The sequence below is a fragment of the Podarcis vaucheri genome (assembly GCF_965113315.1).
Source record: "Podarcis vaucheri genome assembly, chromosome: 7".
In the NCBI taxonomy this organism is placed as follows: domain Eukaryota; kingdom Metazoa; phylum Chordata; class Lepidosauria; order Squamata; family Lacertidae; genus Podarcis; species Podarcis vaucheri.
In genome coordinates, this window is record NC_138765.1 from 2,708,172 (window position 1) to 2,733,923 (window position 25,752).

Genomic DNA, 25,752 nt, shown 5'->3' on the forward strand with positions numbered 1-25,752 from the left:
CCTTCTTTAAAAACTGTTTTTTTACTGAGTTCCTTCCTTTCTACTTTGAGAAGCTTTATTCTTTTAAAAGGTTACCTATGATAATGTATGAAATATATTAGCTTAAATATATTGGCTTAAATGTAACTATGCAAAGGATTTAGAAAGTAACAAATTTAGATGTTAGATTCTTATTTCATAGAATCATAGAGTCCTAGAGTTCGAATAGACCACAGGGGCCATTGAGCCCAGCCTCTTGCCAGACAAGAAGACGCCATCAAATGCTGTCCTGATATATTAGCTGTCAGACATTTGTTTAGAAACCTTCAAATGAAGTAGATCTTTCAATGTTGATGTGAAACTCAAGATCCTTGACATATGTTTAAGATAAAAATTTAAGATTAACCATTTGTTTTAGAAGGCAAAAGGGCAAGGAGGGCAAGAGGTGAGCTGGTAATTAAGATTCCTTGTTGAGACACATGTAAGATATATTACTACTTATTTGTCATTTATAGATGTAACAATATATAGCTGTTTGTGTTCCATATAAGGACAGGAGGATGTGGGTGTATCTTTTAGGATTGGGTATAGCAATCAGCCAATAGGAAATCCAACTAGGCTGATTGGACAGAGGCAGCCACAGGAGGAGCAAAGGGGGCTGGATTAAGGGAATATAAGGGCTGGCCATAATGGCAGGAGCCAGGCCAGAGCTTGGTAACCATATACCACTGTGCCTCTCATTTATTTGTCTGACAAATAAATAATTATTTTAATTTCTCTATTGCTGCGTTGAATATTTCATTCCAGCTAAGCGTTAACCACAAGCAGGGTGCTACACCTTAAGGTCCACAAATGACAACGTTTTGGAGGTCCCAGGTCACAAGGTGGTTAGATTGGTCTCAACTAGGGCCAGGGTCTTTTCAGTACTGGCCCCGACTTGGTGGAACGCTCTGTCACAAGAGACCAGGGCCCTGCGGGACTTGACATCTTTCCGCAGGGCCTGCAAGACGGAGCTGTTCTACCTGGTCTTTGGTTTGGACTCAGTCTGACCCTTATGTTTCCCTCCCCTTGTGGTTTTGATCTACGGGCTACTTTTAAAATGAGGCTGCATTTGAAATGGCATTTTAACCTGTACTTTAAATTGGGTTTTTTGCCCTATTATGTTTTTACTGTAATTTTACCGGTGTTGGCTGCCCTGAGCTCTGGCTGGAGAGGGTGGGGTATAAATAAAATTTATTATTATTATTATTATTATTATTATTATTATTATTATTATTATACTCCGGGACCCTTCCAGCTCTATGATTCTTGTAGCTGCAATGGCCCTGCCAGTTGCACAGGATGAAAAATAATAATGTTGTAATCCTACATCTATTCAAGGGCACTTTTCTGGGGAGTCGGGAGAAGTGAGCTTTTTCCAGTGTTCTTCACACGGAGTCACTTAATTCAATTAACCGATGTCCTAGGCACGCATTAAGGCTCAAATCCTTCCACTTCCTTATTTTTTAAAAGGGCGATAACTTCGTTACAGTTATTACCATGCATAAGAGAGAGCCACCTGAAATCCTTTTAGAAATGCAGTCTAAATTGAATAAATAAAAGAACAGGCTGATAAACCTTGCTAAAAATGCTTTTTGAAAGTCCTTCTCCAACATCACCTGGCAAACTGAGCACCCCCCCTTCTAGATTTTTGCATAGCCTCACACTAAATGGTGATCCGTAGGGTTTAGGTGAATTGCCTTTGATGGCTGGTGGCTACTAGGCCTGGTGCTCTTCTAACACCAACGTACCCATTGTCTTTTGAAATTAGCTTTTGTGCAGAAAGTAAAGGCACAAAGGCAGCCCCACCCATCCCACTTAGAACATAGAAAACTGCCTTAAACCGAGTCAGACCATTTGTCCTGTTAACGGAAAAATCTGAGGGCTCCCTTGGACAAAAACAAAGACACCAACCAGGATAACTTGGAGCAAAACAGCAGCCTGTAGGCTTGGCCTTTATTGAACTGTTGCAACAGGGTTCCCTTCCCTTGCAAGAGAGAGGAAAGACCCAGAACAATGGGCTGCAAGACCTTATAAAAACTTTTGAAATTCCCCTCCTCTAGCTCAAGCCCACCCCCAGAAACATCATGCATACATTACAGAAAGGAGGGGTTGACATCATGCATACATTACAGAAGGGGTTGACCTCATGCATACATTACAGAAAGGAGGGGTTGAGGGAGGAGTTGTGGAGGTAACCTGATTATCTTGTCACCTGGCTGGTTCCTCCTTTCCCCCTCCCCATGAGTACTTTCCAGGTGACAATGGGGAGTTTGCAGTTTCCTGCCCCCAGAGGGAAGATCTGATCATTGTCCTTTGTTTCAGCCTGTGGCGAATCCACTGTTCTTTGTGATTTTGATTGTCTTCTGTCTGGGATTATCAGGGTTGACATAGCAACTGGGCAGGGCTCCTGTGGATGTGCTGGGATGGTGAAGGGATTATGGCTGACCAGAAACCAAGCACCCCCCTTTGATAGTCCTTGTCACATGGAGTAAAAAATGGAACAGTGCAAATCCGATGTATGGTTGATTTTCTATGAATTTATAACAGAAATGTGGCGTATGTAGTGTGTGAGTGTGAGTGTGTGTGAAGTTTGTGCAAACAGAATGATTGGGGTGGGGGGGTTCCTGCTACAGTTCCCCCCTTCGGAGATAAGATTGCAAAGGTGGCTACTTTGCAATCCTTTTCTCCGCACAATTTAAGGTGGTAAATAATAACCTGGTATTCTCCGTCCCAGATGTGTGTCCATGTGAACCTGAAAGGGACTTGGATATCATGCTACTTTAAGGATATTTGCATGGAAATATAATGGTGTAACAGTGCACTGCTCAGTTACTTGTGGTATTCTAGCACCTTGGAAGAAATATTTTCTCAATAGTGATCTATGCTTTACATTTAGGCAGGAAGGTCCACTAATGACTGAAAAGTGCAGTTTGCTTCCTCCCCCCGCCATTTGTGTGTTCTCAGGTGTCAAGGTAGCTCTTCTGTGGTCTCACATCGGCACGGTGTCGCAGTAGTGGCAATCCCTGGTGAATCCACTTAGGGCTTTCATGTAGCCTGGCACCCACCACAGCTGGCACAGGTTTCGGACACGTCCTGAGAGAAATGTCTTCGCCTTGGCCAAAATCCATGGGATTTATTATTATTATTATTACAGGCTCTGGTCTTGTAGTCCTGGGAAGTTGATCACTTGCACTTTAAGGACCAAAAAGCTAATTGCAGCCTGGATACACTTGCCCAATTCAAACTGAGTCCAATTTGAATTTATGTGCCCATGGTTCTCAACCTTTCAAACCAGTCTGTTAAAGGAAAACCGTTCTTAAAAGGGCATTTTGTCCAAATAAGTCAATTTAACTCTATAAGGGATCATTCCTGCTAAACCAAAGCATGTGCACCTTTATGTATCTTATAAGCTTCTCCTTGGTAAAGCAAGTTTTAGCACATTTTAAAATGGATAGGGAAAGTTGGCAGAGTGCCAGGTGGGACAATGAAATGTGGTTATCTAAACATTGGACTACACAATAGTGTGAGCTATCAGAAAGTATAAAATGCATGAGAATTGGTGTGCAAGCAATAAGACATTAAACATAAAAATTACACACAAAAATACCCCCCTTGTGGAAATAACACACTGTCAGACACATTTCAACATTCCTACATAATAACACTTAATACAAAACAAACTAATTAAATATCAGTTGCATATCTTGACACAATTGTGATCTTTTACGCATGTATCTTTTGAATCCTGGAGCACAGAGGCTTGAGGTTCAAGTGAAAAGATGTCCTTGCAAGTCAACTCCACCCCCCTTTGTCAGGCCCACTCCCCTGGCAGTCTATATCCTTTGAAAGAGATAGCTGTGGGCACTTGAAAACTCTGGTGTCTTGTGATGACGGAAGAACTGAGTTGAGGGGTTGTTGCTGCTTTTCATCATTGCACATCTGTATAGGTGATATCCTGTAAGGGGCAGGGTTTTGGGGCTTAAAGACAGTTAGAAAAGGGAGGGGGCAAAAGGCAAAAAGGATGTCCTTCGGTTTCTGTTGGAAGCTGCAAATAATAAAAATCTTAGCGAATTAAGCGTTTCATTCATTCCAATATTATTATCACATTTTCCTATAACTACTGTTATTATCTGCCAAGTTCGTTTTGCTTTCCTTCACTTTGGAGAGAAAGAGAACTGTAAAAAATACAAAGGTTAAGAAATACAAAAGAAAGCAAAAAATTAGATTACCAGTCAGATGAAAACAAACTTGACACAAAGACATCAGATTTAGAAAAGAATTATTATTATATATTATCAAAACCACGCAGATTACTACTAGACTGAAAAAAATGGGAAAACCATGGGGAAAAAAACTTTAAATTCACCATGTGCTATTTGATAAAAGAACTTCATGAAACTGACTTTCAACATGTGATGAACATGTCCCCAAAGTAAAACACACACACAAAATGACCTATGAGGAACCAAATAAATAAATGCTAAAACACACAATTAATAAGTAACCTGAAGTAATCTGTTTTGGCATTCTAACATCCCAAATGAAAATAAAATAGTGTTTCTTGATGTGACAACATCAACTGTAATGTTAATACGGGAAATGAGTTAATACCAAGAAAAATGAATGGAAATTTAAAGTTGTGCAGGTACCTTGCACTAGCCAAAATGACAGAATTAATAAGAAATGCTCAGGCAAAAAGGTAAACAAATACCATTCACCAAACAATGTTTGGTTGTGCTTCGATTAACTTCATAGACATCATGGGGAAACAGATTAAATAAATGAAAACAGATTATTTGTAACTTTAAAAAAAGTGTCAAAGCCATAAAGAGATGGAAATCACTAATATAGCAGGGATTCAGACTTGTTTCACAGAACAGAAAGAAAGTTGCTGTGGGAGGAAAAAGGGACAAACACTTTGTTATCGGGGTTCACATATCCTGTTAAAAGGGAAAATTATTTCATGTGAGAAGCCTGTCAGGAAATGCTGTTCCTAAAATTCCCATTGAGGGGGGAATGCTTTGATATTTACCTGTGAAAAGAATTTGGCATGTTAAGATTTGGAACTTGGAAAGCTCTTGACTTTTGATGGGCTAGTTGTTGCTTTGTTTTGTTTTGTTTTTTTTTTAGCCTTTTGTCTTACGTAGTCCCTGGAGCAAAGACAGATTAAGGGTGATTTCCCTCAATGGTTCCTCAATGGTTCCAAGTTTTCCTTTACATTTGGAAGAAACCTCCTCTCCCCCCTTACAGTTCCCCCCTTCCTCTCTCTCTCTTCTTTAGCTGATCTAGCCTCTGTGCATGTGCAGAGTTCATGTCTCAGCAAACCTTTTATACTATTGAAAATGTTGCATCCTTTGGCTAAATTACCATTTGAATAAGGGAAAGGAAGGGTAAGGAGTAGATTTTGAAAACAGGGTTTGATTTTAAACAAAAAAGAGAAACTCAGCAATTTAAGTATTCACCAAAGCTAGCAATTTCAGCCCAAGCAAACTGAGACTGCTTCCTTTATGTACAGGAAAGGGCTATCATTATTGGTCATTTTATCTGGTCATTCGCGGAACAATCAACCGCTCTCTTATTTATGAGTAAAAATGGCCAGTCAGAATTCATAGGATTTTTTTAACATTCTCAGTCATTTCAGCCTTACCATTTGCAGACAAATTATCCTGCCCTTTATTTACAGGATTGGTCAAGGCGCATTCTACTTGACTATATGAATTTTTATGTGCTTAAACTTTTAGTAGACTTTTAAGTTTTATTTTTTAAATAGACAAAATGATAAACACTGTAATCACTTAAATGCCTGATATCACCAGTTCTGCTTCAAACATCACGAGCAAATCTGGGCTAAATTTCAACACATCAGCCACAAATTGGGAAAGTTGAAAGGGACCTGGGGTCATCTAGTCCAACCCTAAAATACAGGGTTCATAGCAAGATTTGTACTACCAGAAACACACACATACTTATGTACACAGACACAACTGGGGAAGAGATCACAAGCCATGCGCCTATCACAAACCATGCGCCTATCATGTACTAAGGAAGAGGAAAATAAAAGTACCCAACCCTTTTAGCAGATCTTGAAGCTAGTTTGAGTGAGAGTTTTTTACTTCCTTAGACTAAAGAGTGAAAGTTCCTAGATAAATTATCTTTAAAGACTGAAGTGAACATTTTTCCTAAGATAGGGAGAGGATCTCTTATAAAGCATAGTTAAAACAGCCATAGATTTGATTTAAAAGGAATACAAGAGTGAACAATTTTTCCTGAACTTGCAGAGGAATAGTAAGCCTAATCTATGCCCCCCCACCTTTGCAGTTTCCTTTAAAGGAAGCTTACTCGGGAGTAAATTTACCTGGCACAGAATAAGAAGGAGAAGGAAAAAAAACCTGAAAGAGACAGAATGAAATAAGGGGGGGGGGCATTTTCTAAGAAAAGAGGCCAGGACGTCTTATAGAGACTGATATCAGGAGCCTTACAATAACTCTTCTGTCCAACCAGATCAAAGTTAAAACTGGACTCACATATTTTTCTTAGAAGGAACACCATACTTTCATAGGCATATACTTAATGAAGTACATACACTGCATTTTAGCTTGAGAGAGCAGTTTGCTCAACTAGGCTTTTGCAGCAGAAACATTTGGTTAACTTCTCCTTCCAGAATAGACTGGAGCAGAGGTGTACTCACAAACTCAAAAGTTACAACAAAACATTTACCATTAGACTTAAAATCACCCTCCTCACTTAAAACTAGAAGAAAGAGGTGGGGTAATCCCCCTTTCAGAACACAAGTAGCACGTATACAGGATTTCACCACTTGGGAGGGAAACTCTCTTTTAGAGCCTCTCTCAAATAACAAACATTTGCACACTCCATTCTCCATTTTGTTTTGTTTTAAGATCGATAGGCGCAACATGGCTTCCTTAGATTTAAAATTTTGAAGCAAGCTTGCAATTTAAAACTATGTGCATTTAAGAACAGTCTGTGGATGCCAAGGCCAATGTAAATACAAACCCTTGAAATATTTCTAAATCTTTGAATACATCTCTTATTCATTTTTTTTTTTTTTGCCTCTGAGCACCATTAAGTTTACAGTTTCATGTTCTAGCTTTAGATTATAGTTTAACAACACAAATTTGATGTGTTCAGCTCTCCCTAAGAGTTCACACCCTGATTTTGTTGAAGGAACCCTGAGGTGGCCACTGTGCCCTGGGTTCTAGGTGGTGGGCCTAAGCCACCCACTAAAAGTTACAACGGTCTCGTACTTTGTACTTGGAAAGACCATTTTGCCCCTTTATTTTATTTCTATTTTTTTCTCTAATTGGAGATGACAAGCTGGAGGGGCATATTAGAGTCCTCTCTGGGGCAAAAGGCTTCATGGAAGCTTTGTTGCCAGGAGGAGTCCAGCTAGGGTGTTTAGTGAGCTCCTATTCTCTCATATGTTATTATTGGGTTTTTTTTTCCCCCGTTAACGAAGTACGCTAAAGACAGAAAGAGTGGAAACACACACACAAGGGAGGAGGGGCAATGGGAAAGAAAGGGGTAGAAGAAAGATTCTTTCAGTATTTGGAATATCCTTGACTTAGCGCAATCCCTACTTGTTTCTTAACCACGAGCTATTTGCTAAAAACCTCAAGCCTGAACGGAAGCCTAAACCACGGGTCGCTGCCCGGAAACCTAAACCACGGGTCTCTGCCCGGAAACCTAAACCACAGTACTGTTTCAAGACTAACCCTAGTGTGGGGCCCCAATTGTGAACCTCCCCTCTACCTTCCACAACAGCCTCCTGCCTAGCCTTCGGACTAAGTTCGGATTCCTTACTAAACGCCTGCACAGTGCAGTGCCAGATCAGGACCCGAGAAAACAAAGTTTTGAAAGGAAGCAAATGACCTTGCGTTCTCACGTACCCGGGTCATCCCTAACAAAGGTCGCCGGGCAGGAGGGGCGGCTTCATTTGCATAAGCAGAGAAAGTAGAGAGAGGTTTGTAAGGGCGCCCCTGGACGACTCCGAAAAGGACGTCAGAGAAACAATAAGCACCACGTTTTCCTGGCCACACTTCCGAAAGGGAAAACGGGGGAGAAAAGGAGAGAGAGAGATTTGTAGGGGACGCCTTTGGCCGACTCCGAAAAAGGACGTCAGAGAAACAATAAGCACCACGCTTTCCTGGCCACACTTCCGAAAGGGAAAACGGGGAGAGAAAGAGAAAAGGAGATTCAAGATTTGTAGGTGTAACGTTGGAAATAAAGGAGAAAGATCTGGCTGTTGTGGAGACGTTATTTTCCACCCTCCTCCCAATGTATTCCCTGCAGAACCATACTCACGTCCGTTGGTGTCCCTCGCGGATCCCGGGATCCTTTTCTTTTCTTTTTCTTTTTTTTTTAGCCGGCTTGACCTCGCCTTTGCTCCCCTGGTTGAGCTTTTGGTGACGATTGATTACCGCCCGCAAAGAGGAGGCAGGGAGAGGAAGAAGGATCCCTGGGCTAAGGTTGCCCAGTGGCGCCCGATCCCTTCTATCTCCCTCCTCACCTCTGCAGGAGAACCAAGCGTCCCTTCGTGGTGTCGCCAACTGTTAACGGAAAAATCTGAGGGCTCCCTTGGACAAAAACAAAGACACCAACCAGGATAACTTGGAGCAAAACAGCAGCCTGTAGGCTTGGCCTTTATTGAACTGTTGCAACAGGGTTCCCTTCCCTTGCAAGAGAGAGGAAAGACCCAGAACAATGGGCTGCAAGACCTTATAAAAACTTTTGAAATTCCCCTCCTCTAGCTCAAGCCCACCCCCAGAAACATCATGCATACATTACAGAAAGGAGGGGTTGACATCATGCATACATTACAGAAGGGGTTGACCTCATGCATACATTACAGAAAGGAGGGGTTGAGGGAGGAGTTGTGGAGGTAACCTGATTATCTTGTCACCTGGCTGGTTCCTCCTTTCCCCCTCCCCATGAGTACTTTCCAGGTGACAATGGGGAGTTTGCAGTTTCCTGCCCCCAGAGGGAAGATCTGATCATTGTCCTTTGTTTCAGCCTGTGGCGAATCCACTGTTCTTTGTGATTTTGATTGTCTTCTGTCTGGGATTATCAGGGTTGACATAGCAACTGGGCAGGGCTCCTGTGGATGTGCTGGGATGGTGAAGGGATTATGGCTGACCAGAAACCAAGCACCCCCCTTTGATAGTCCTTGTCACATGGAGTAAAAAATGGAACAGTGCAAATCCGATGTATGGTTGATTTTCTATGAATTTATAACAGAAATGTGGCGTATGTAGTGTGTGAGTGTGAGTGTGTGTGAAGTTTGTGCAAACAGAATGATTGGGGTGGGGGGGTTCCTGCTACAGTCCATGTCTTCTTCTCCTTCTTTGGTGATCCCTCGTGGCTGAGTAGAATTGTCTTCCATGAAGACGGTTTTGACAGTCGGTCCGTAAGTGACTGTGGAGGCCAATTCTGGATCCACACGTCCTTCCACAGTGGGGACATTGGTTTCTGGGCGAGAGTTGATCCCGGTGTGGATTTGCCAAGCGTGCCTTCCTCTTAGCACATTTCTCCTTTGCGTCCTGAGTTCGAGCGTCTTCAAAGCCCAGGACACCTTTGGTCAAGGCTGTTCTCCAACTGGAGCGCTCGCAGGCCAGAGTTTCCCAATTGTTGGTGTTTATACTTCATTTTTAAAGATTTGCCTTGAGACAGTCTTTAAACCTCTTTTGTTGACCACCAGCATTACGCTTTCCATTCTTAAGTTCGGAATAGAATAGTTGCTTTGGAAGACGATCATCAGGCATTCGGACAACATGACCAGTCCAACAAAGTTAGTGTTGAAGAATCACCGTTTCAGCACTGGTGATCTTTGCTTCTTCCAGTACACTGGTATTAGTTCACCCGTTTTCCCAAGTGATATGCAAAAAAATTTGGAGACACCGTTTGTGGAATCTTCCAAGGAGTTGGAGATGGAGTTTATAAGTGGTCCATGTTTCACAAGCAGACAGTAAGGTTGGTAATACAGTGCAATATTGCCAACACTGGCTGGCAGCATCTCTGCAGGATTTCGACAGTGGAATTTGCTGCCAATGAGTGTGGTGGAGTCTCCTTCTTTGGAGGTCTTTAAGCAGAGGCTTGACAACCATATGTCAGGAGTGCTCTGATGGTGTTTCCTGCTTGGCAGGGGGTTGGACTCGATGGCCCTTGTGGTCTCTTCCAACTCTATGATTCTATGAGGCCATTTAGGGCTTTCAGGGTCAGCACCAACACTTTGAATCGTGCTCTGAAACGTCCTGGGAGCCAGTGTAGGTCTTTCAGGACTGGTGTTATGTGGTCTCGGCGGCCGCTCCCAGTCACCAGTCTAGCTGCCACATTCTGGATTAATTGTAGTTTCCGGGTCACCTTCAAAGGGAGCCCCACGTAGAGTGCATTGCAGTAGTCCAAGCGGGAGATAACCAGAGCATGCACCACTTTGGCGAGGCAGTTCACGGGCAGGTAGGGTCTCATCCTGCGTACCAGATAGAGCTGGTAGACAGCTGCCCTGGACACAGAATGGACCTGCACCTCCATGGACAGCAGGGATGGTTCCTGGGGGGAGAGGAAGTTCTTGAGGTATTGGGGTCCTGAGCCACAAAATATTTTCTAGGGCAAAAAACCCCCACTTTGAACTGAGCCCAGAAACTAACTGGTCACTTTGATACCATCAAGAGTGCAAATCATCAAGAGAGCACAATCAAAAGGGTATATTCCTCTCTTTCTGTGAATCATTCCTAAACCGCTTTTATTCCCATCCAACCCACCCTCTACCTCCTTTTTTCTTTTGCTGTCAGCTTGGGAAAAAAGTTTTTGCTGCCGCAGCTACACCTCTGCCCCCTCCTTTCTCTCTCGCTTTGTTCAAAAGCACAAAACACACACAAAGCCTCTATTTTTAATTTGCACGAATTTTGCAGGCAGAGCCGTGCAGCAGAAGGTGGGAGCCCGGGAAGGTCTTTCGGGGGGGGGGAGAGAGGGGGTGGGTGGGCGGCTGTTTCTCAGCTCCCAAATAGCAAACAGCTGCACTTTTCAAGCGCGATAATTATACGGCTTCTTCGGGGGAAGAGGATGAAGAATCATATCGCCCGACGGAGGAGGTGGGGGCTGGAGTTATGGCTGGTTCCGTCCACCCTCCCCAGGGATATTCGCAAGGCGTGTGACAAAATGGCAGAGCCCAAGGAGTAGACTGCGGTACAGTGCGGTTCTGGGACACCGTGCCGGCTGTCTTGTTGTATGCAATTGCAAACCTGCTCTGTGTTGGCTGGCAAAATATTGTTAACACATGATTAGTTAGTAGCTTCCACCCTAAAAGCTGCCTTGTTGCTTTGCTGTCTGCCAGCCGACAAGCTCACCACACAACAAGCAATACAAGCAACACGAAGACCAGTAGATAGCACTGCAATTCTTATTGCATAATAACGGAGGATTCCGAGGGCTCCCTTGGACAAAAAACAAAGACACCAACCAGGACAATTTGGAGCAAAACAGCAGCCTGTAGACTTGGCCTTTATTGGAAACTGTCGCGACAGGACTCCCACCCACAACAAGATGAAGCAAGATGGAAGACCAGAACAAAAGAAGACCCCAACTTTTATTAGTTACTAATCCCCCAAACTACACCCCTAAGACTACATCACAACTACATCACAGAAAGGAGGGGTTGAGGGAGGAGTTGTGGTGGTAACCTGAGTGTCCTGTCACCTGCCTGGTTCCCCCTTTCCCCCTCCCCATGAATACTTTCCAGGTGACAAAGGGGAGCTGGCAGTTTCCTGCCCCCAGAGGGAAGAGCTGATCATTGTCCTTTGTTCCAGTCCATGCTGAATCCACTCCCATATGCAAGTTCTTTGTGACCTTGATGGTCTTCTGTCTGGGACCATCGGGGTTGGCATAGCGACTGGGCAGGGCTCCTGTGTATGTGCTGGTATGCTCAAGGGATTATGGCTGCCCTGTATCAAACCTTCCCCATTTTGTAGTCTTTCCTTCATGGAGTAAAATAAAAGTGGAACAGTGCAAATCCGATGTATGGTTGATTTTCTATGAATTTATAACAGAAGTGTCGCGTTTGTCGTGTGTGTGTGTGTGTGTGTGTGTGTGTGTGTGTGTGTGGAGTTTGTACAAACTGAATGATTGGGGGGGGGGGGTGTTTCCTGCAACAATATACATGATTTAGTACAACAAAAACAAAATGTGTACACTTGTAAATTCTCTAATATTGAAATCAAATGAACACACATCTGTCAATCTTTGAAAGTCCGTAGAAGTATAAGTCTATGGTTGAAAGAAGCAATAGATGGTCTCCTGTGGGCTAAGCGGTGAAACTTTTTTTAGGCATTCATGGTGCCGAAGTAGTAAGTAAATAACAACGTAGGACAGTGATCCCGGATAATCTGACTGTTTCAGATTATCTCCTTGGGCAAGAGATATAGAAGCATGATAAGCCGCACCAACACACAGAGTGTAACAAGGACTGAGAGATTGGGAGGGGGGCTGTTTAATCTCACTGTAAACAGGTGGTAAAGGTAAAGGGACCCCTGACCATTAGGTCCAGTCGTGGCCAACTCTGGGGTTGCGGCGCACATCTCGCTTTATTGGCTGAGGGAGCCGGCATACAGCTTCTGGGTCATGTGGCCAGCAGGACTAAGCCGCTTCTGGCGAACCAGAGCAGCGCACGGAAATGCCGTTTACCTTCCCGCCGGAGTGGTACCTATTTATCTACTTGCACTTTGACGTGCTTTCGAACTGCTAGGTTGGCAGGAGCAGGGACTGAGCAATAGGAGCTCACCCCGTCACGGGGATTCGAACCGCCGACCTTCTGATCGGCAAGTCCTAGGCTCTGTGGTTTAACTCACAGCGCCACCGTGACAATAAAGTATTTCTATTTCTAGTCTATTCTATGTTGGTTGGACTAGTCACCCCAAGGGACAGACTCCCTTGGCAGGTGCTGGCCTCTCCTTCCTGGAAGGTTTTTAAGCAGAGGTTAGACAGCCATCTGTCATGGATGCTTTAACTGAGATTCCTGCATTTCAGGGGGTTGGACTAGATGACCCCAGGGGTCCCTTCCCATTCTAAGAGTCTATGAAGGGTCTGCTTGTTCAGATTCCTGAAGGTGGCTAGGGATGGTGGTGAAAATGAATGCATTTGCAGACTGAGGTGGATATGGGGAGAACTCACTTTAACGCAGGCTTCCTCAAACTCAGCCCTCCAGATGTTTTGAGACTACAATTCCCACCATCCCAGACCACTGGTCCTGCTAGCTAGGGATCATGGGAGTTGTAGTCCCAAAAACATCTGGAGGGCCGAGGTAGAGGAAGACTGGTTTAACATCAGGAAAAGAGAGAACTTGGAATCGACAGATCCACCAGTCCCCAGCAGCGGCTGCTTGGACTCTGCTGCTTGATCACTTGGAGTCATGCCCCAGAGGATTGTGGGTTAGCCCCAGAATGCTTTGCTATTCGGAAAGGATCGTGGGGGTTCCTTCTGGCTCGTGGGGTGACCACTATGTGAAACGATATATGACTGGGCACCTGTGATCTCTCAAACCGGGTGTTTCCTTCTCTTTGAAGAGGAAAGGGAGTCAGATTAGCCTCAGCCAGAGCCAGGGCCTTTTCAACACTGGCCCCAGTCTGGTGGAACGCTCTGTCACAAGAGACCAGGGCCCTGCGGGATCTGATTTCTTTCCACAGAGCCTTTAAGACAGAGCTGTTCTGCCTGGCCTTTCGTTTGGTCTGACCCTATGTTTCCCTCCCTTTATGTGATCTATAAAGGTAAAGGGACCCCTGACCATTAGGTCCAGTCGTGGCCGACTCTGGGGTTGCGACGCTCATCTCGCTTTATTGGCCGAGGGAGCCGGTGTACAGCTTCCGGGTCTTGTGGCCAGCAGGACTAAGCCGCTTCTGGCGAACCAGAGCAGCGCACAGAAACGCTGTTTACCTTCCTGCCGGGAACTGCTAGGTTGGCAGGAGCAGGGACCGAGCGACGGGAGCTCACCCCGTTGCGGGGATTCGAACCGCCGACCTTCTAATTGGCAAGCCCTCGGCTCTGTGGTTTAACCCAGAGCGCCACCCGCGTCCCTTATGTCATCTATGGGCTACTATTAAAATGAGGCTGCATTTTAAATTGCATTTTAACATGTATTTTAAATTGGGTTTTTCTCTCTCCCCCCCCATTATGTTTTTACTGTAATTTTTACTGGTGTTAGCCACCCTGAGCCTGGCTTTGGCCAGGGAGGGTGGGGTGTAAATAAAATTTATTATTATTATTATTATTATTATTATTATTATTATTATTATTATTCTGTCTTATTCTGTAGGAGACCGTGGATTTATCCATACAAGGAAAAACGTCCCCCTTGGTTCTTTCCCAAAAGATCCCAAGATGGCGGCCAACGGCGTGGTGGGTTCGGAGCCGGAAGACCTTGAACAGCGCATCCACCAGGTCAACAATGAGGTCGGGAGAATTCTTTTTTTTGCCTCTACCAGCCAGATTCCCCTTTTCCTTATAAAAGTGCTCCTGGTATTGCCCAGAGGGGTGGGGAGAAAGGGAATTGGGAAGGCAACCCCCCTCCTATGAGCTGATTTCAACCCAGAACCAGTTTATTCCCAGTCTCGCCTGGGTCGACTGTACACTATTTCTCCTGCCAGGAAATGATACCCTTTGTTCATTGATGATTTGCGGCGAATCCAGCTGGCGTCGCTGCCACCCTGTTGCCTTCAATATCTTCTGCCTTGTTCTCCCACATCCTTTCTGATCTGTGGCAATTTGCTCTCACAACAATCCCCACACATAAAATGCAGTTGCCATGCTCAGCTGCTCTGTGTGGACTGGCAAACGACTGTTAAGACTTGGCGGGGCTATTGCACCTTTAGTTAGTAGCTTCCTCTTCTGGAAAAAATGGCCTCCTCCGGCCTTAAATTGCTCCCGGTTTACTTTAGCAGCAGCCTGACTGTGTCCCAGTCTACAATCTGGAGAAACCTTCTGCCTGTGCTGGTCCCGAGGGTTAACCGTGTGGCGAGGTCCGAGTCCAGTCCGAGGTTGAGGGTGCGGTATGGAGGCTGTCCGTCAAAGCTGAATCTGGGTCCAAGGCGGGGAGTCGGGTGAGGTCAGGAACTCTGGCAGAAGAGCAGAACAGGGTGCAGGCAGGAATGGGCTACCAACGATGTTGCTCCTGCAACCTGGGACTGGGGCTGGCCGGCTTTTATCTGCCCCAAGGCATAGGGTGGCCCCGGTCCACAGGTGACTCGCCTCTCCTGCCCTGGAGGTGAGCACTCCTCCTGCGAGAACTTAGTTCCCTCCGCCTCTCTGCCCTGAGCCTCTGCAGCTCAGGAGAGGCTGGAGGGTTACTGGACCCAGAGGCGACCTCAGCTTCCCCTGACAGGGCTGAGAGTGGAGCACCTGCAGGTAATGGGTCCTCCATCACCTCCAGAGCCAGAGCAGACTCAGCTGGTGCCTGCACCTGAGGACCCCGCACAGGTGAGGACCCTTCAGGCTCAGGCCCCAGCCCCGGCTCAGCTGGTTCTGGAGGTGGGGACTCCTGTGCAAGCTGGGATCCCTCAGGTTCAGCCTCCGAGTCTGAATCCCAGGCCATCACACTGCCCCCCCCACCCTACAAACCCAGCTTGGCATTCCTGCCCAAATAGGCCAGAGATATAATTGCAAGGAAGCTGGCTTTGTTCTGAAGAACAATTCTCGTTCTTGCAAAACGGCTACAAGAATACTTATGCAAATGAGACAGATTCCAACTATGGAACTAATTTGCTTTAGCGTGCGTTGCACTGCCAAATGGTGTTTTGTTTCGTTTTTCCCCAAGGTGGGTGGGTGTTGGTGGCATGAAAGGATGTGCAGTTTTATTGGGGTTACTCAATGAAAAGTCTGGCTGGCTTAAGACAGGCTTGAGAAAGTAATTTCTTCACAGAGTGCATAATTAACTTACAGAACTTGCCTCCGTTATGGGTTGTGTTGGCTTCTGACTGAGGTGGCTTTTAAAAGGACAAAAGCAGGTTTTGCTAACCTTGAGAGGTGCTGCGCTACAACTCCCATCAGCGCCACCTTCAGAGCTTCCCAGAGCTGTGATTCCTGCTATGAATCTATAAATCAATAATACAGTGGTACCCCGCAAGACGAACACCTTGCAAGACGGAAAACCCGCTAGACGAAAGGGTTTTCCGTTTTGGAGGCGCTTCGCAAAACGAATTTCCCTATGGGCTTCCTTCACAAGACGAAAGCCCATAGGGAAATCTCCGGGACAGCGGGGAAGCGCAGTGTGTCTTCCCCACTGTCCTCGGACCTCCTCCGAAGGCTGGCGGTGGGGAGAAAAGCCCTTCTCCCCGAGCCAGCCTTCGGAAGGCTCCTCCGAAGGCTGGCGGTGGGGAGAAAAGCCCTTCTCCCCGTGCCAGCCTTCGGAAGGCTGCTCCGAAGGCTGGCGGTGGGGCGGAAAGCCCTTCTCCCCGCACCAGCCTTCGGATGGCTCCTCCGAAGGCTGGCGGTGGGGAGAAAAGCCCTTCTCCCCGCGCCAGCCTTCGGAAGACTGCTCCGAAGGCTGGCGGTGGGGCGGAAAGCCCTTCTCCCCGCGCCAGCCTTCGGATGGCTGTCCTGAAGACTTGCGGTGGGAGGAGGGTTTTCCTTCCCACTGCCAACATTCAGAATGCTGTTCTGAATGTTGGCGGTGGGGAGGAAAAACCCTCCTCCCACCGCAAGCCCCGGGAACAGAGAAGAAGCGCTGCGCCCCTTCCCCTCTGTTCCCGTACCTGTCCTGAAGGCTTGCGGTGGGGAGAAAAGCCCTTCTCCGCACCGCCAGCCTGGCAAGCGGTTTCCATAGGAACGCATTAATTGATTTTCAATGCGTTCCTATGGGAAACCGTGCTTCGCAAGACGAAAAACTCGCAAGAAGAAAAAACTTGCGGAACGAATTAATTTCGTCTTGCGAGGCACCACTGTATTCAATTTCCTGCTCTTTTTTTATCTTCACTTCAGGCTTTGGAGAGCACCAGGAGGATGTTGCAGCTGGTCGATGAGGTAAGAAACAGCCCCTCTTCACAGAGAACTCAACAGCTCTCCGCACCCTTATGCAACTACAGATCCCAGGATTCTTTGGGGGAAGCTTCCCACGAGGGAAGACACAGCGATAACAGCAAGAACCTTTATGGAACTAACAGAACTGGGCGACAGGGAGAAAGCAACTGCTTATATACGTTTCTGAAGGCCTGGGCCATGCCCACTCCCAACGTGATTGGCTGTCTAAACTTCCAAGCTGCGAATCATGACTCAGAGTTCAAAGGCCAATGGCAGAGGCTTTCTGTGATTGGATATCATGTATCGAATCAGAACACAGGAGCTCAGAATCCTTAGTCCAGACTCCAGCTCAGGCAAACAGAGACCACTGAATACATAAGCGAAGGCTGGACTGTTTAAAGTGGCCCCATAGCGCTTGAAATGTATTTTTAATCTCCTGTTGGAAGCCGCCCAGAGTGGCTGGGGAAACCTAACAGGATGGGCGGGGTATAAGTAATAAATTATTATTATTATTATTATTATTATTATTATTATTATTATTATTATTAAATGTGTGTTGCAAAAGTGACCTGAGGATGATGGGATGACGTTCTTTAACAACCTGCCCATTCTGCTTTGCAAGCCTTTTGCAGAGAGTTCTCAAATTGCGGTTGTTTTTCCTTTTGGACACATGCATGAAGACTAGAAACCTGGTGTGAATGTGCCCTTCGTTACTTTCGATCCCTAGCTCTCACGTGAGCAACATCGGGCCCCATAAATCTTGCAGAATCCCAAGAGATGTGTAACGTTCTTCTCTTCTCTCCCCACCTCTCCTTTCCAACAGAGCAAAGATGCCGGAATTCGAACTTTGGTCATGCTGGACGACCAGGGAGGTAAGGCTTCTGGCTTCACGGCAGATCACTTGCAGACCCTGGAGGTGTTAGCTGTGTTCTGGTTCTGCGTTTGCAGTTGCTATAATTAAAGTCCTCTGTGGGTTGGCTGACCGGTCTTAAAACCCCCTGGGATTGGCTTGAATGCACACAGCAGCAGAATAAGGTGCCAGAATGAATCATAGAATCCTAGAGTTGGAAGAGACCACAAGGGCCATCGGGTCCAACCCCCTGCCAAGCAGGAAACACCATCAGAGCACTCCTGACATATGGTTGTCAAGCCTCTGCTTAAAGACCTCCAAAGTAGGAGACTCCACCACACTCCTTGGCAGCAAATTCCACTGTCGAACAGCTCTTACTGTCAGGAAGTTCTTCCTAATGTTTAGGTGGAATCTTCTTTCTTGTAGTTTGGATCCATTGCTCCGTGTCCGCTTCTCTGGAGCAGCAGAAAACAACCTTTCTCCCTCCTCTATATGACATCCTTTTATATATTTGAACATGGCCTATCATATCACCCCTTAACCTCCTCTTCTCCAGGCTAAACATGCCTGGGTACCACTTCAGAATGAACGGGTACCACTTCAGAAAGTGGGAGGGAAATACTCTTTTTGAGTGTGGCTCCACGGGACAGAAAATACCGTATTTTTCACTCCATAAGACGCACCGTTTGCTCCATAAGGCGCACCTGACCATAATATGCACCTAGTTTTTAGAGTGGGAAAGGGGGAAAGCCCCGGTTTTTTGAGATCAGCTCAAAGTTGTTGAGCTTACTTTGCAAAGGGAAAAAATCCTGTTTTTATGGGGTTCAACTCCCAGTTCTGCAGCTTCTTAAGGAAAGGAAAGGGAGCAGTTTCTACAGTTTCCAGACAGATAATCTAATCAGCCAGTCACTTGCAGAACATTCAACAATGGAGGCCTGGGCAAAGGGGCAGGGCCAGAAAGGGAGCCAGCAATTGACCACACATTCACTCCATAAGACCCGCAGACATTTCCCCTGACTTTTATGGAGGAGAAAAGTGTGTCTTATGGAGCGAAAAATGTGTTAATTCTTGCCAGCAGAAAATATGCACCTTGAGGAGAAATGCTAGCTTGCTTTCAGTCGCTGGGGACTGGTTGGGTAGAAGGGAGGGAGGCCAGCAGTAGGGGGCGCCAAAGTCAATAACAAGCAGAGGCAACTAATTCTAGTTTTCCCTATCCCCATCCTTCTTCTACAAGGGGCAGCACTCAGATTGAGGAGCAGGAGGAATCTGAATGACAGGGCCACCCCCTAGTGGTAGTTTTGCAGGAATTTATGTATAGTTTTGGGGGGGTTGCCCCTCCTGCAGATATCATCCACATGCAGCCCACTACCAAAACCAGCACAATTGCTTTTGTGACTTTTGTGATTTGTCTCCACAAAACACTTCATCACAGTTTCTTCCTATCTATTTCAAGGGCCTTTGCTGCACAATATCAAATGTAAGAATTCACTGATAAATGTATCTGTGTACTGGCTCACTGGGAAAACTTCAGAAATTCATCTAGACATGTGAGCTCAGCTCCTCAGCAGCCCCTCTGCCTGAGGGATAATCCCTGGCATCCTGATACCTGAGTGCCAGACAGGTAGCCATTCCAGAAATAACAAACCTAGATGAAGACAAAAGGGTGGGATTCACTTGGCTGGGAAACAGGGAAATGTAAAGATCTCTTTTGTTCCACTTGATGGGTCTGGGTGGAGGGCAAGGGGAACTATGGGGCAGGGTCCAGGATGCTCAGATTACTGCCATCAGACCTCCCCTTTCCTGATGTATGCGTGATGTAGTTTGGGGAGGGGGTGTAACATGGGGATTAGCAGCCCTGATCTGGCCACAGTGATCCATGCGATGGTCCTCCAGGCTTGATTATTGTAACTCGCTCTACGTGGGGCTGCCCTTGAGACTGACCCAGAAACTCCAGCGGGTGCAGGATGCCGCGGTGAGACTCCTTACGGGGTCCTCACTGCGGGATCACATTCACCCGGTGCTACACCAGCTGCACTGGCTCCCGGTGGAGTACAGGATCAGGTTCAAGGTGCTGGTTTTAACCTTTAAAGCCCTATGCGGCCCAGGACCCTCGTACCTAAGAGACCGCTTCTCCTGGTCTGCCCCGCGGAGGACCTTAAGGTACACAAATAACAACACTTTGGAGGTCCCAGGTCACAAGGTGGTTAGATTGGTTTCAACTAGGGCCAGGGCCTTTTCGGTACTGGCCCCGACTTGGTGGAACGCTCTGTCCCAAGAGACCAGGGCCCTGCGGGACTTGACATCTTTCCGCAGGGCCTGCAAGACGGAGCTGTTCCGCCTGGCCTTTGGTTTGGACTCAGTCGGACCCTTATGTTTTCCCTCCCCTTACGGTTTTAATCTATGGACTACTTTTAAAATGAGGCTGCATTTTAAATTGCATTTTAACCTGTATTTTAAATGGTTTTTTTTTTCCTTTTTCTTTTTTCCTTGTTATGTTTTTACTGAAATTTTATTGATGTTAGCCACGCTGAGCCCAGCTCTGGCCGGGGAGGGCGGGGTATAAATAAAATTTATTATTATTATTATTATTATTGGAGGGGAGATTTGAAAACCAGCCGACATCCCTCAAGGGAGCATGAGAAACTGGCCGCTCCTCTCCACAATCTTGCAACACCTGTGAGACTCATCCTGCCTGTTCAGAGAGGGCCGTGCATAATGTTTGCAGGTTCCTGAGTGTCTCTGCTGTCTCCCCTTCCCTTTCCCCTTCCTCAGAGCAGCTGGACCGGATTGAGGACGGATTGGACCAGATCATCCAAGACATGAAGGAGGCTGAGAAGAACCTCACGGACATGGCGAAATGTTGCGGCCTCTTCGTCTGCCCCTGCGCAAAGTAAGTCCCCGGGCCGTGCAAGCGCCAGGGACGCCTCTCTCTCCTTGTTTTGGATGAGAGCAAAGTATGTTGCAGGTTGAACTCCTGCCTGAACATCTGTTCTTTTGAAACGTAGGTTAAAGAACATAAAAGACTTGGAGGCCACCAAGGCCAGCAACGGCCAGGTGGTCTCTCGACAACCCTGTGTGGTGGCCGATGGAAACCAGATGGTCATGAGTGGACCCTTCATCCAGAGGTAAGGAGTGGGGAGATCTTCTCTTCCAAGACCACTTGGCACAACCAGGAGATCTCTGCAGCCTCCAGGAGAGTTTCTCCTGCCAGCGCCAAAGGTGTCAGAAGTCACTGGGAGCAGGGCCTTTTCTGTGGCTGCCCCATTCCGTGGAATAGCATTCCTGTTGAGAAAGGCAGCCGCTCTCTGCCTTTTCCGGAAACGGTCAAAAGGCGTTTTTGTTCCAGCTGGATAAATGGGTGGATATAACAAGCATCCCACCTGTTAGGGTTTTGTGCTTTTAATTCTCTTATGCATAAAGGCAGTTAATAAATCCATGGTGGCAGTAGAAATAATAATATGGTGATTGGCCAAGATTTAACCAGGTGATTTAAATATTTAATTGGACGATTTCAATGTATGCATTCCTTCATCCTTTTGTATTTAAACATTTTTAGCCTGTAGATTATAATTCTTGGTAAATGTGAAGCTGTGTCTTGGTTGATGCTTTTAAAAGAAGTATTACTGATAAGCTTCCGAAATCTTTGTGTCTCTTTACTTTGAGAGGCTTTGAGTACTTTAATTAGTAGCTCATTCCTCTGAGCCCTAACGTAACTGGACTTTTAAAAATAACTTTGTATAATTACTTCCTAGCTGGCTACAAAGAGAAATTAGGAGCATGGGTCTTGCAAAGTATTCTTAGCCTACGTATTTTTATTCTGTGGTTGATATGACCATGATGGTTACAACAAAACAAAACAAAACCCTAATAATAACATCGTGGCCATCGTGACCTTCCACAGCCAAATCACACCTTTTATTTTCCCGGATTGAAAACTTACTTCTCGAAATAAAAAAAATCCTTCCAGTGGCACCTTAAAGACCAACTAAGTTAGTTCTTGGTATGAGCTTTCGTGTGCATGCACACTTCTTCAGATACACTGAAACAGAAGTTGCCAGATCCTTCTATATAGTGAGAAGGTGGGGAGGGGTGTTACTCAGAAGGGTGGTGGGAATGGAAGATTGGCAGATAGCTGAGATGAGCCTCTGACATCAAGAATCACAAAACAGAGAAACCAGTAGGAGAATACTTCAATCTCCCAGGACATTCTATACAAGATCTCAAAGTAGCTGTTTTACTACAAAGGAACTTCAGAAATAGACTGGAAAGAGAAGCTGCTGAATTGCAACTCATTACCAAACTTAAAACCATGGAGAGACCTGGTCTGAACAAAGACATTGGATTCTTATCTCATTATACATGACTAAGCCATTTCTCACCTTCTCACCCCTTGCCTTTTCCTGTAAGACCTATTGCAGTCGTTAAGAGTCGTCAACAGGCTCATCTCAGCCATCTGCCAATCTCCCATTCCCACCACCCTTCTGAGTAATACCCCTCCCCACCTTCTCACTATATAGAAGGGTCTGGCAACTTCTGTTTCAGTGTATCTGAAGAAGTGTGCATGCACACGAAAGCGCATACCAAGAACTAACTTAGTTGGTCTTTAAGGTGCCACTGGAAGGAATTTTTTTATTTTGATTATGACAGACCAACACGGCTACCTATCTGTAACTTAGTTCTCGAACTTGTTCTTGGCCACTCCAAGGAAAGGATGATGGACTATGAGGAGCCTTTGGCCTGATCCAGCACCCAGGCTCTTACCTTCTTTGTGCGTTTTGCTCAGGATAACAAAAGACGACGTAGAAGAAGAGATGGAACAGAACCTGACGCAGGTGGACAGCATGCTGAGCAACCTTCGCAGCATGGCAGTGGACATGAGCAACGAAATCGACGTCCAGAGCAAGCAGGTGGACAGCATTAAGGAAAAGGTGAGCGATGCTCCCCCCCCCCCACCTCACAAGATGGGCCAGGGCAGAGAACATATACGGTAGAACATAACGTGATTTTTTTTTTAAATAAAAAGTTTAAAATTCCAAATTCTGCACCCAACGTGCACAACTGGAAGACACCACGTTAGGGAGGGTTTGTATATGCACATATTTTGAGCGCGCCACTCTGTGGGAATGTTGTGGATGTAGGAGAGGATATATTGATTAAGTATACCTGAAGGAGCGTCTCCACCCACATCATTCTGCCCGGACGCTGAGGTCCAGCTCCGAGGGCCTTCTGGTGGTTCCCTCATTGCAAGAAGTGAGGTTACATGGAACCAGGCAGAGGGCCTTCTTGGTGGTGGCGCCCTCCCTGTGGAACGCCCTCCCATCAGATGTCAAAGAGAACAACAACTACCAGACTTTTAGAAGACATCTGAAGGCAGCCCTGTTTCGGGAAGCTTTTAATGTTTGATGTATTACGGTATTTTAATATTTTGTTGGAAGCCGCCCAGAGTGGCTGGGGAAGCCCAGCCAGATGGGCAGGGTATAAATAATAAATTATTATTTATTATTATTATTATTATTATTATTATTATTATTATTATTATTTATTATCCTTCCTCACTCATGCTTGTGAGTCAGTAGCAGAGTGCATTCCCCAGTATATTGCAAGAAGCTAGTTGGTAGATTCGTTTGAATCTCTTTACTTAAGCAATCCAGTCTGGCTTGTCCGGGTTGGATTATTCCTGGTAAATTCCCCCTTTGCTCCCTCTTTAAAATAATAAAGAAACAACAGCCTTCTATTCAGAATAACAAGAAGTTTACTTACATTCAGTTCACAGTAGGTTCCTTAAAGGCAGGCTTTCGCTTGTAGTTACGGGAAAGGGTTTGAGTTCGCCCCATATGGGGACTCAGCCCATGTGCTGCTGGCTGAGAGCCAGAAGACAGCAAAAGACACCAGTATCAGAAGAAAGATGACTCCAAACTGGGAAGGGTGGCTAACACCCCAGAGGACAGGATCACACTTCAAAACGACCTTGACAGATTAGAGAACTGGGCAAAAACAAACAAGATGAATTTTAACAGGGAGAAATGTAAAGTATTGCACTTGGGCAAAAAAAATGAGAGGCAAAAATACAAGATGGGGGACACCTGGCTTGAGAGCAGTACATGTGAAAAGGATCTAGGAGTCTTGGTTGACCACAAACTTGACATGAGCCAACAGTGTGACGCGGCAGCTAAAAAAGCCAATGCAATTCTGGGCTGCATCAATAGGAGTATAGCATCTAGATCAAGGGAAGTAATAGTGCCACTGTATTCTGCTCTGGTCAGACCTCACCTGGAGTACTGTGTCCAGTTCTGGGCACCACAATTCAAGAAGGACACTGGCAAACTGGAACGTGTCCAGAGGAGGGCAACCAAAATGGTCAAAGGCCTGGAAACGATGCCTTATGAGGAACGACTAAGGGAGCTGGGCATGTTTAGCCTGGAGAAGAGGAGGTTAAGGGGTGATATGATAGCCATGTTCCAATATATAAAAGGATGCCACATAGAGGAGGGAGAAAGGTTGTTTTCTGCTGCTCCAGAGAAGCGGACACGGAGCAATGGATCCAAACTACAAGAAAGAAGATTCCACCTAAACATTAGGAAGAACTTCCTGACAGTAAGAGCTGTTCGACAGTGGAATTTGCTGCCAAGGAGTGTGGTGGAGTCTCCTCTTTTGGAGGTCTTTAAGCAGAGGCTTGACAACCATATGTCAGGAGTGCTCTGATGGTGTTTCCTGCTTGGCAGGGGGTTGGACTCGATGGCCCTTGTGGTCTCTTCCAACTCTTATGATTCTATGATTCTATGATTCTATGATTCTAAAGCAGCAAAAGGGTCCGGGTCGAGAGAGAGAGAGATATGGCTGCGTGACTGGCCCGTTTACAGGGACTCACAGGGTCATGCCCATCCACCTGGTCAATGCCCGTCCATCTGGATGCTCCAGACCAGGTGTGACAGGAAGTCCTCCTGGCTGCAGTAACATCCCCCTGTGTGTGTCCACTCCGGGCAAACAGGAAGTGTTGTACTTGACTGCTTATGTTACAGCCCACTCTGACTATTTCCGGATCCACTAGCAGGAGGATCTGTGACTTTGCTTCCTTTGGAAATATCGTTCTAGTTAACACCTTCATATAGAATCCTGTGTACCGTTTTGGTTGCCCCAGAGTTTTTTTTTTAAAAATGAACAAAGGGGTAATACAGAGCTTGACAGATTAGAGAACTGGGCCAAAACAAACAAGATGAATTTTAACAGGGAGAAATGTAAAGTATTGCACTTGGGCAAAAAAAAAATGAGAGGCACAAATACAAGATGGGTGACACCTGACTTGAGAGCAGTACATGTGAAAAGGATCTAGGAGTCTTGGTTGACCACAAACTTGACATGAGCCAACAGTGTGACGCGGCAGCTAAAAAAGCCAATGCAATTCTGGGCTGCATCAATAGGAGTATAGCATCTAGTACTGTGTCCAGTTCTGGGCACCACAATTCAAGAAGGACACTGACAAACTGGAACGTGTCCAGAGGAGGGCAACCAAAATGGTCAAAGGCCTGGAAACGATGCCTTATGAGGAACGGCTAAGGGAGCTGGGCATGTTTAGCCTGGAGAAGAGGAGGTTAAGGGGTGATATGATAGCCATGTTCAAATATATAAAAGGATGTCACATAGAGGAGGGAGAAAGGTTGTTTTCTGCTGCTCCGGAGAAGCGGACACGGAGCAATGGATCCAAACTACAAGAAAGAAGATTCCACCTAAACATTAGGAAGAACTTCCTGACAGTAAGAGCTGTTTGACAGTGGAATTTGCTGCCAAGGAGTGTGGTGGAGTCTCCTATTTTGGAGGTCTTTAAGCAGAGGCTTGACAACCATATGTCAGGAGTGCTCTGATGGTGT

At 45.9% G+C, this 25,752-nt stretch overlaps 1 protein-coding gene across 1 annotated transcript in view; it reads left to right on the top strand.

Moving 5' to 3' along the window:
• Positions 1-25,752, top strand: part of LOC309536955 (synaptosomal-associated protein 25-like) — a 49,716-nt gene that overhangs the window by 21,750 nt on the left and 2,214 nt on the right. The window contains exons 2-7 of the mRNA XM_082231372.1: positions 14,339-14,475; positions 16,999-17,040; positions 17,861-17,909; positions 20,660-20,777; positions 20,893-21,012; positions 22,671-22,815. Coding sequence (XP_082087498.1) covers positions 14,404-14,475; positions 16,999-17,040; positions 17,861-17,909; positions 20,660-20,777; positions 20,893-21,012; positions 22,671-22,815 — 546 coding nt within the window. The 5' untranslated portion in view covers positions 14,339-14,403. The remainder of the gene's footprint in view (positions 1-14,338; positions 14,476-16,998; positions 17,041-17,860; positions 17,910-20,659; positions 20,778-20,892; positions 21,013-22,670; positions 22,816-25,752) is intronic.